Source organism: Poeciliopsis prolifica, unplaced genomic scaffold (assembly GCF_027474105.1).
Source record: "Poeciliopsis prolifica strain line A6 unplaced genomic scaffold, Auburn_PproV2 SCAFFOLD179, whole genome shotgun sequence".
Lineage (NCBI taxonomy): Eukaryota > Metazoa > Chordata > Actinopteri > Cyprinodontiformes > Poeciliidae > Poeciliopsis > Poeciliopsis prolifica.
In genome coordinates, this window is record NW_026562554.1 from 1 (window position 1) to 10355 (window position 10355).

A 10355-nucleotide genomic window follows, 5' to 3' on the forward strand; every position below is an offset into this window, starting at 1 on the left:
ATGTCCAGTCAAACTCTGTTAATGCATGAAATTAGTCAATGGACCACAATGTCCTTCATCTATCAGCATCAGTACTGGCTCTCCTCAGGGCTCTGAGCTGAGCCCTCTGCTCTTCACGTTGTACAAACACAACATACAGTCTGATAAAACAGTATATAAGTACAATAACATATTGTTATATCGTACTTGTTATATCATTATTGTTTGATGGTTGCACAACGTCCATGATCACATTTAACAAATACAACAATTTTCAGCTTTATAGACATGAAACCCCTCCAGTCCTTAATTCTAGTAGTTAACTAAATTAATCCTATAGTGAACCTCAACATAGAACAAGTATGGAAAATACTTCTACAGCTTTTCACCAGTGTGAATCCTCATGTGCCGAGTTAAATGCTGTTTTTGACTAAAACTTTTTCCACAGTTCACACATGAAAACGGCTTTTCACCAGTGTGAATCCTCATGTGCCGAGTTAAATTTGTTTTCTGACTAAAACTTTTTCCACAGTTCACACATGAAAATGGTTTTTCACCAGTGTAAATCCTCATGTGCTGAGTTAAACTCTGTTTTTCACTAAAACTTTTTCCACAGTTCACACATGAAAACGGCTTTTCACCAGTGTGAATCCTCATGTGTTTAGTTAAACTCTGTTTTTCACTAAAACTTTTTCCACAGTTCCCACATGAAAACGGCTTTTCACCAGTGAATCCTCATGCAGAGTTAATGCCTGTTTTTGACTAAAACATTTTCCACAGTTCACACATGAAAACGGCTTATCACCAGTGTGAATCCTCATGTGCAGAGTTAATGCCTGTTTTTGACTAAAACATTTTCCACAGTTCACACATGAAAACGGCTTATCACCAGTGTGAATCCTCATGTGCAGAGTTAATGCCTGTTTTTGACTAAAACATTTTCCACAGTTCACACATGAAAACGGCTTTTCACCAGTGAATCCTAATGTGCAGAGTTAAACAAAGTTTATGACTAAAACTTTTTCCACAGTTCACACATGAAAACGGCTTTTCACCAGTGTGAATCCTCATGTGCTTAGTTAAACTCTGTTTTTCACTAAAACTTTTTCCACAGTTCACACATGAAAACGGCTTTTCACCAGTGTGAATCCTCATGTGCTGAGTTAAATGCTGTTTTTGACTAAAACTTTTTCCACAGTTCACATGAAAACGGCTTTTCACCAGTGTGAATCCTCATGTGCCGAGTTAAACACAGTTTATGACTAAAACTTTTTCCACATGTCACACAAAACGGCTTTTCACCAGTGTGAATCCTCATGTGCCGAGTTAAACACAGTTTATGACTAAAACTTTTTCCACAGTCCACACATGAAAACGGCTTTTCGCCAGTGTGAATCATCATGTGCTGAGTTAAATACTCTTTTCGACCGAAACTTTTTCCACAGTTCCCACATGAAAACGGCTTTTCACCAGTGTGAATCATCATGTGCTGAGTTAAATGCTGTTTTTGACGAAAACTTTTTCCACAGTTTCCACATGAAACGGCTTTTCACCAGTGTGAATCATCATGTGCCGAGTTAAAAGCTGTTTTATAACTAAAGCTTTTTCCACATGTCACACATGAAAACGGCTTTTCACTCTCATGAATTCTGATATGATCACTGACAGCATATTTGGCAGTCAATTGTTTTTTACAGATGACACCTGACAAAGGTTTTCTTCTGTCCTGATGTTGGTTCTCAGTTTCATCAGGATTTGTTAACATGTCTTGGTTCCCATTTGGTTCTGATTCAGTTTGGTATGTTTGCTTATCAACAGGAACCACCATGCAGGTATCAGTCTCCTGTTTTAATTCAATCAGCTCTTCACCCTGACTGCAGTAAACTTCTTTCTCTTCCTCTTTTATCTGCAGGTGTTCTAGATCCTTCTGTTCTTCTTTTATCTGATGATCTTCTGGCTCTTCCTGTTCTTGTTTCACCTGCAGAGGTTCAAACTCATCCTGGTCCAGAGTGAATCTCCTCTCCTGGTTATAAACGTTACACTGCAGGGAATCTGGAAAAGAAAACAGAGGAAAATAATTGTTAACTTTATTGAAGTATATAGGAGAAATTATTCATTGTTTAAGACGGAAGTATAAAAAAAAAACACACACACAACTAAAAATGCAAGAGCGCAGAAAGACAGTTGACAATTATAGAATTATCAAATAAACATCTATTAAAAAAATATTTTTTATTTATTCTAAAATTATAGTCGAGTAAATTGTATTATTTAAAGATATTACTTAATTTGGAGGTATCATTTATTTTCTTACAATTTGATTTTAGTTCACTTTATATTTTGGGGGTTTATTTACAGAGTTTATTTGTAGGTTGATATGCGTTTAGTTTTTGTTCCTTTGTCATTTGCTTTTCTAAGTTAGACAGGAAGAACTGTGGGTCCATTTCCTGTAAGTATAGGGACTGGTATAGGACCAGCATGCACTGGTTGGGCCTGTGGGTTTTGACCAGAGCAGGAGAGGAAACAATGAAAAGTAGTGATGGTGAGATGAAGCTTCATGAAGCTCTGAGGAACTCCATCCCATCATGGACTCATGAGCCGATGCACCGCGGTGCTTCATATGCTCCACTGTGACATCAAGTGGACAATATATGTAAAATAGGCAACGTGAAAACAACACGAAGCCTTACAATGAATAAACAAGTAAAAGATGTTTGTGATTCTGATTAATCTGTTTGTATGAAACAATGGCTGCATCAAAAAGGAAACTAGAAACAAATAGAAAACAGAGTTGTGATTGGCTTGTTATTCGCTGTTTCACCAGAGGTAACGATTTATTACTAAAAATAAAAACTTTAACTGTATTCTGGTTTAGGTGAGTTCTCTGTTTTATGTGCTTCATTAAAATCCTCCTGAATTACTCGCCACATCACTAATGAAAAGTTTATTTTTATTATTTGCTTGTTAAACTGGAGAAATAAACTATAAAAGGAATCTTAAAGTTTTTTGGACATTGAACTTCTTTTATCTACGTATGAAGCATCACCTCAGTGCAGGTTGTTGATTGAACTTTTATAGGATGTTGGGTTTGACAATTTATTTATTACAAATTATTACATTTTACAGCTTCTAACACCGCTATTATTAGTTTATGCTGCTTTCTTTACTAACCTCGCGCTGCATTGTTCACATTTCTCCCGTTTTCAAAAGAAAGACTCAGTAGTTAAAGGAGGAAGAGCCATAAAAAGGTCATTTTCTTTCCATAAATCAGCCATTCTCATTGTGATGTCTGCGTTCATTTACCTGCTAACAAAACATTTATCCGGGAAAAGAGCGTTTACTAAAATGATCCTCATGCAGGAAGGTGCAGACATTTAGACCTTAACCTGCATCCAAACGCTGCTGTTTCCTACCTATTTGGTGTAAGATGATCTGGGGAGTCCGGGAGAAATCAAGCAGTCTGCGCTGATCATCCATCTCTTCCTCCGACTGGACGATGATTTCTTTAAACTCTGTCAATGTTTCTGCAGTTCACTGCTCGCTGATTCACTGGTTTAAGCTGGACTGGAGATATTTATTAGAGAAACATTCAAACATTCAACAAAACAGACCACGTGTCGTCCTTTGTCTTCTTCTTCTTCGGAGTTTAATGACTGTCGTTCATTCATGTCATCGCATTACCGCCACCTTGTGGATCCTACGATCATTACAGCTACAGATTTCTCATAAAGTGCCAGTTCTCTTTGCAGAACCTAAAATCTTTTCCTAGTAACAGAATAAGCTGCAGCAGAAAAGAGAAAAATACAACTAAGACAAAAGAAACACTAAATTATTGAAGACAATAATAATCAACCAAACTTTATAAAATCAAGAAAAATCAATGTCTGAATATTAGTTTATAATGAATATTAAAAGTATATTTTTATTTATTCATTAAGCTTTTACATAGGTAATGTTAAACTGGTTAATATAATTTGAAACAATGTATTTTGTTTTAGAGAGAAACTTAGATATTTTTTTTAAAATAAAAAAATAAGGATGTAAGCTTATGTCAAATTCTAATTGAGTTTGATGGATTCAAAAGCTCTGTCCGGGTACTCCGACTTCCTCCCCCAGTCATAAAAATTGATTGGCAGGTTGATTGTTTTCTCTAAAATTCTCCCTAAATGTTTGTCCCGTCTGTCTGTGTTGCCCTGCGACAGACTGGCCACCTGTCCAGGAATGTCGCTGGAGACAGGCACCAGCAGCTCCCGACCCCACAAGGGTTAAGGGTGTAAAGAGAATGAATGAATGAATGGATGGATGGATGGATGGATGGATGGATGGATGGATGGATGGATGGATGAATGGATGGATGGATGGATGGATGGATGAATGGATGGATGGATGGAATAGTTTAATTTGTAGGCAATTGATCTATATTTTTAACCTTGACAACTTGTCTTTATATGTGCTTCACCAGCTGCTGTGCTCAGCCTGTGTCAGATAAATCAACAGTCCCTCTGCAATAATCACTTTACCCCAGCTAATAATAAAGCAAATAATAAAAGTCAAGAAAACAGCAAATAATTCAAGCTAAAACTAGAGAAAAAAGCTAATAGGAAATAATCACATGCATGAAAATAAGTTTGTGGTGAATTTTGTATTTTATTTAAAGTATAAATGCATTGTTTTTCATTTGAAAATATTTTATTAAGGTAAAACTGGTTAATATAATTTGTAAGATTTTTAAAAAACATTCAACCATTCTGTACATATTGTTGATTTAAAAATTACAAAAATAATCCCCACAAACTTTCACTATTGTACAGAATGATACAAATCAATCCCTCAAGTCCAATCTTGTGAGAATATTCTGGAAGGGAGTCCATGTCCAGTCAAACTCTGTTAATGCATGAAATTAGTCACAATGGACCACAATGTCTCTTCATCTATCAGCATCAGTACTGGCTCTCCTCAGGGCTCTGAGCTGAGCTTTTGATCTTCACGTTGCACAAACACAACATACAGTTTGACATAAACATGTTAATACAATAACATGCAGTTTTTGATACAGAATATGCCAAAAAAAAAAACATCTCTGACAGAAAATGTGTCATGGATGCACATCTCCAGGTATCCAAAGGTGAAGATCCAAATGTTCACAATTAACAAATACTACAATTTTCATCTTTATAGACATGAAACCCCTCCAGTCTTTCATTCTAGTTTTTAACAAAATCAATTCTATAGTGAACCTCAACTTAGGACATGTATGGAAAATACTTCTACAGCTTTTCACCAGTGTGAATCCTCATGTGGTGAGTTAAACTAAATTTGTGACGAAAACTTTTCCCACAGTTCCCACATGAAAAAGGCTTTTCACCAGTGTGAATCCTCATGTGCTGAGTTAAATTTGTTTTCTGACTAAAACTTTTCCCACAGTCCACACATAAAAATGGCTTTTCACCAGTGTGAATCCTCAAGTGCTGACTTAACTCCTGTTTTTGACAAAAACGTTTTCCACAGTTCACACAAGAAAACGGCTTTTCACCAGTGTGAATCCTCAAGTGCTGAGTTAAACTAATTTTGTGACGAAAATTTTTTCCACAGTTCACACATGAAAACGGCTTTTCACCAGTGTGAATCCTCATGTGCTGAGTCAACTCCCATTTTTGACGAAAACTTTTTCCACAGTTCACACATGAAAACGGCTTTTCACCAGTGTGAATCATCATATGATCAGTTAAAACATGTTTTTGACTAAAACTTTTTCCACAGTTCACACATGAAAATGGCTTTTCACCAGTGTGAATCCTTATGTGCTGAGTTAAGCAAACTTTGTGACGAAAATTTTTTCCACAGGTCACACATGAAAACGGCTTTTCACCTGTGTGAATCATCATGTGCTGAGTGCACTCATATTTTCTAGTAAAACCTTTTCCACAAGTCACACATGAAAACGGCTTTTCACCTGTATGACTTATCATGTGACAAATTAAATTATGTTTTCGATTGAACCTTTTTCCACAGGTCACACAAGAAACGGCTTTTCACCAGTGTGAATCATCATGTGCCGAGTTAAAACGTGTTTCTGACTAAAACTTTTTCCACAGGTCACACATGAATGAGGCTTTTCACCAGTGTGAATCCTCATGTGCTGAGTTAAATTCTGGTTTTGATAAAACCTCTTTCCACTTGTCACACTTAATATTTTTTTTCTTTCTTGATATTGGTTCTCAGTTTCATCAGGCTCCTGTAAGATGTCTTGGTTCCCATTTGGTTCTGATTCAGTTTGGTATGTTTGCTCATCAACAGGAACCACCATGCAGGTATCAGTCTCCTGTTTTAATTCAATCTGTTTCTTCACCCTGACTGCAGTAAACTTCTTTCTCTTCCACTTTTATCTGCAGGTGTTGTAGATCCTCCTGTTCTTCTTTTATCTCATGATGTTCTAGATCCTCCTGTTCTTCTTTTATCTCATGATGTTGTAGATCATTCTGCTCTTCTTTTATCTGATGATCTTCTGGCTCTTCCTGTTCCTGTTTTCACCTGCAGAGGTTCTAACTCCTTCTGGTTATAAATGTGACATTGCAGGAAATCTGGACAAGAAAACAGAGGAAAAGAGAAATTGTTAACTTGATTGAAGTAAATGGGAGAAATTGTTCATCGTTTAAGACAGAAATGAAACCTGCAGGACACCGGCCCTTGAGGACTGGAGTTTGACACCTGTGACCTACAGTCTTCAGACCTGGATTAGATTATTTTAAACAAATAGCAGAACATTTAAAACCATATTTGTGATTTGTGAAACTTTTATAAAATGCAATTTTTATCCTTTTTTTTGGATCCAACTCATATTAGATCTGTTCTAATTCCAAAACTACAACAACAACACACTTCAAACTTGGACTAGATTATTCTACTCTAATAGCAGAATATTTTACTCCATGTTTGGGATTTGTGAAACATTTACAGGATTTGTAAAAGTTCACTAACGTTTGGATTCCATGAGTTTTTTTTTCAAATTTAATTCCAATTCAAAAGCACTTTATTAATCCCAATGGGAAATTAAATGTTGGTGTTACTCTTTAATTCTTCAAAGACTTATTGTTGATGATGATGGCTGTTGGAAGGAAAGATCTTCTGCAGCGGTCAGTAAGTTGAAGTTTCACAAATTAGAAAAAAGATTTACAAATCACAAACATTGTTTTAAATATCCTGCTAGATCAGAATAATCTGGTCCAGCTTTGAAGAGTTCTAGGTGTTGTAGTTTTCAATTGGAATCGATTAAAGATGCGGAAGGTTGTGAAAATTAGGTGGAATCGCCCTTTAGCCATTTCCCGAATCGGAAACCAACTTCAGCTTCGTGTAGTTAAAGGAGGAAGAACCACAAAAAAGGTCATTTTCTCTCCATAAATCAGCCGTTCTCATTGTGATGTCTGCGTTCATTTACCTGCTAACAAAACATTTATCCGGGAAAAGAGCGTTTACTAAAATGATCCTCATGCAGAAAGGTGCAGACATTTAGACCTTAACCTGCATCCAAACGCTGCTGTTTCCTACCTATTCGGTGTAAGATGATCTGGGGAGTCCGGGAGAAATCAAGCAGTCTGCGCTGATCATCCATCTCTTCCTCCGACTGGACGATGATTTCTTTAAACTCTGTCAATGTTTCTGCAGTTCACTGCTCGCTGATTAACTCTCTGTGGGACTAACGTGAAGACAAAGTTTACTGCAAGCACTCAAATATCTGCCAAATACAGCAAACCCGTCCTCAAGCTACAATTTACCTGAAGAAAAGCTAACAGCTATCTGTGCTTTGTTTTCGTTTCCTGTGTGTTTCACGAAGGCTCCACTGAAGAAACACGAAACCGACTTTTAGTTCCGCTTTGAATTTCCTAATTTCCTTTGAATGTGAAACCGACAATATCAGTAAAAACACATCGGCACATCAATATAAAGGAGTGTTGAAGTTATTGTAGAAAGGAAACGTAGTCAATTTTCTAAAGTCCCTACACTGGGTCCCTGTAGCTCAGAGAATAGATTTTAAAATACTTTTAGTTTATAAATCACTGAACCTCTTAACACCACAATACATTAAAGATCTGCTGTTGTTGTATCAACCTTTCCGATCACTCGGGTATTCTGGTTCTGCTCTGCATCCCAAGAACCACAATCAAACAGGGAGAAGCAGCATTCAGCTTGTTGCACTAGCATCGCCACACCAGCAGGGGGCACATGTTTGTTCGGCATGAAGAGCTTTATTAGAATCAATGGAGTTCAAGGTGTTTGTTTGTTATCACACCAATAAATGAGCAGCTTCCCAAGAAACCCACTACTGTTTCTTGCTTGACGCACCACAAAGGGAGTATTAACCAACATTTTGATGTATAATAATGACAAAATATAATGTCTGCTGGTTTTCTCAATTATTGTGTTTTTAATCACATAAAGCACTTCAAACTGCATTGTTTTTCTTTTAACACTATGTTGATCAGAACCATTCATATATCTGTTATATTCTGAATAGGGATAGAAATACAATTCACACACATACAGTCCAAGTTTTGCATAGGTTCCAATGACACACATTTGTATCTGAATAAACATTTGATTCAAATATTTACGTCAGGAACAAATGACCAAACAGATATACCAATGAATCATAAGAAGAAATAAAAAAGTAGGAGAATACACACACACATTTTCAAAACGATACTTCAAGAACCAATTACATTTCCACACACCAACAATTTTCTTTAAACTTATTTACCAGCGTCACACATCTCTGTCATTGATTTACTTCATCTATGAGCTCTCATGTGAATAGAGAAACTTTCTCTATGGGTGAAACATTTTCTGCAACTCATGCATGTGACAGGCTTCTCACTTGTGTGAATCCTCACGTGACATGCAAATGACATTTCATTGGGAAACTTTTTCTACAAGTCATGCATGTAAATCCTCATGTCAACGAGTCGTTTCGAGAAAAGGCTTCATCACAAAATTTACAAGAATATAAATTTTGGTTGAGGTGAAATGTTCTGCCTTTTTTGTTTTGGACCTTCAGTAGTTCCTTTTTGTTGTTTGCTTTTCTGATATCTTTTGTTTTGTTTGTGCTCTTTGTCTCTCTTTTCTCCTGGGTTTCCTGAATGGTTTCCTTCTTGATCCTGGTTCTCATCTTCAGGAGAAGCATGAGGCGAGTTGGTTCCTGTTTAGTTCTGTTTCACTATTGATTCTTTGCTCATTGGAAGGAGTCACCAAAATGTCTCCAATTTTCATATTTCAACATAAGATGCTCTTCATCCTCACTGATGCAGAGTTGATTCTCTTCCTATCTGAACTGTTGATGTTCTGGTTCCTCTTGCTCCAGTTTTATTTTAAATGTTCTGGTTCCTCCTTCTTATTGCTTTGCTCTTTGAGAATCTCACATCAAAATCACAACATTTCATTATGAATTGATTTGTTTTTACAATAATATATATTTGATAAGGGCTGCACAGTGGCGCAGTGGGTAGCGCTGTTGCCTTGCAGCAATTCGATTCCTTGCCCCGGGTCTTTCTGCACGGAGTTTGCATGTTCTCCGTGCGTGCGTGGGTTCTCTCCGGGTTCTCCGGCTTCGTCCCACAGTCCAAAAACATGACTGTCAGGTTAATTGGCCTTGCCAAATTCTCCCTAGTGAGTGTGTGTGTCCATGGTTGTTTGTCCTGTTTGTCTCTCTGTGTTGCCCTGCGACAGACTGGCGACCTGTCCATGGTGAACTCCGCCTCTCGTCCGGAACGCAGCTGGAGGTAGGCACCAGCACCTCCCGACCCCGTTTGGGAGAAGGGTGATCAGAAAATGGATGGATGGATATATTTGATAATATATCCATCAAATAGAAATCATTCATCAAATCCATCTGTAGAAATAATTATTTTATGGATAAAAATAAACTAAATTGCTCTTGGAGGCCCCCTCGTGGCCGCAGTTGGTACCCATGGTTCACCGGTAACATGAGCTGCATCCAAATGTCAAAAGCTCCAGTCAGAAGATAAATTAACAAAACAACGTCTTAAAAAAGGACATATGCTTCAGGGAGGGAGAAAAAAAAAGAGGAAGAATAGAAACATAGCCAAGATAAACGTTTGTTTTAATGTTCCTTGGTAATGTAATGTAATGTAAAAGATTAGTAAAGATGCTAATAGAAAATTAGCTTGAACGGTTCAACGGTCAAACATTTATGCTAGGCTCTTTATGTTTGTGTGAAAGTGATTTTAATTTAAATGAGTCGATTCTCATGGTTGGCTCTGTATTTTTCTGAGGTATTTTGGCTTCAGAAGGCCGTGTTTGATAATAATAATTAAAACTTCTCAATGTTTGACATTGTCTAGCTAAACGTTTTTACGTCAGGT

At 37.0% G+C, this 10355-nt stretch overlaps 2 protein-coding genes and 1 long non-coding RNA gene across 3 annotated transcripts; all 3 read right to left on the reverse strand.

The window, feature by feature from the left end:
- Positions 1-233: 233 nt before the first annotated feature.
- Positions 234-1288, reverse strand: LOC129356571 (gastrula zinc finger protein XlCGF26.1-like; the record flags this gene model as incomplete). Its single annotated transcript, XM_055026154.1, is given in 4 exon segments — positions 234-651; positions 732-944; positions 1015-1177; positions 1179-1288. Coding segments are annotated over 4 exon segments (783 nt in total), but the record flags the coding sequence as incomplete, so codon positions are not given.
- Positions 1289-4771: 3483 nt separating this feature from the next.
- Positions 4772-6047, reverse strand: LOC129356570 (gastrula zinc finger protein XlCGF8.2DB-like). The gene has a single exon (XM_055026152.1). The coding sequence runs from the start codon at positions 5946-5948 to the stop codon at positions 5247-5249; it is 702 nt and encodes a 233-aa protein (XP_054882127.1). The 5' UTR covers positions 5949-6047; the 3' UTR covers positions 4772-5246.
- Positions 6048-6504: 457 nt separating this feature from the next.
- On the reverse strand, positions 6505-7874 carry LOC129356573 (uncharacterized). Its single transcript, XR_008605427.1, has 3 exons — positions 7752-7874; positions 7525-7672; positions 6505-6560 (listed from the first exon to the last, which is right to left on the reverse strand). It is a non-coding gene; the product is annotated as an uncharacterized LOC129356573 (long non-coding RNA).
- Between the last annotated feature and the right edge of the window lie 2481 nt (positions 7875-10355).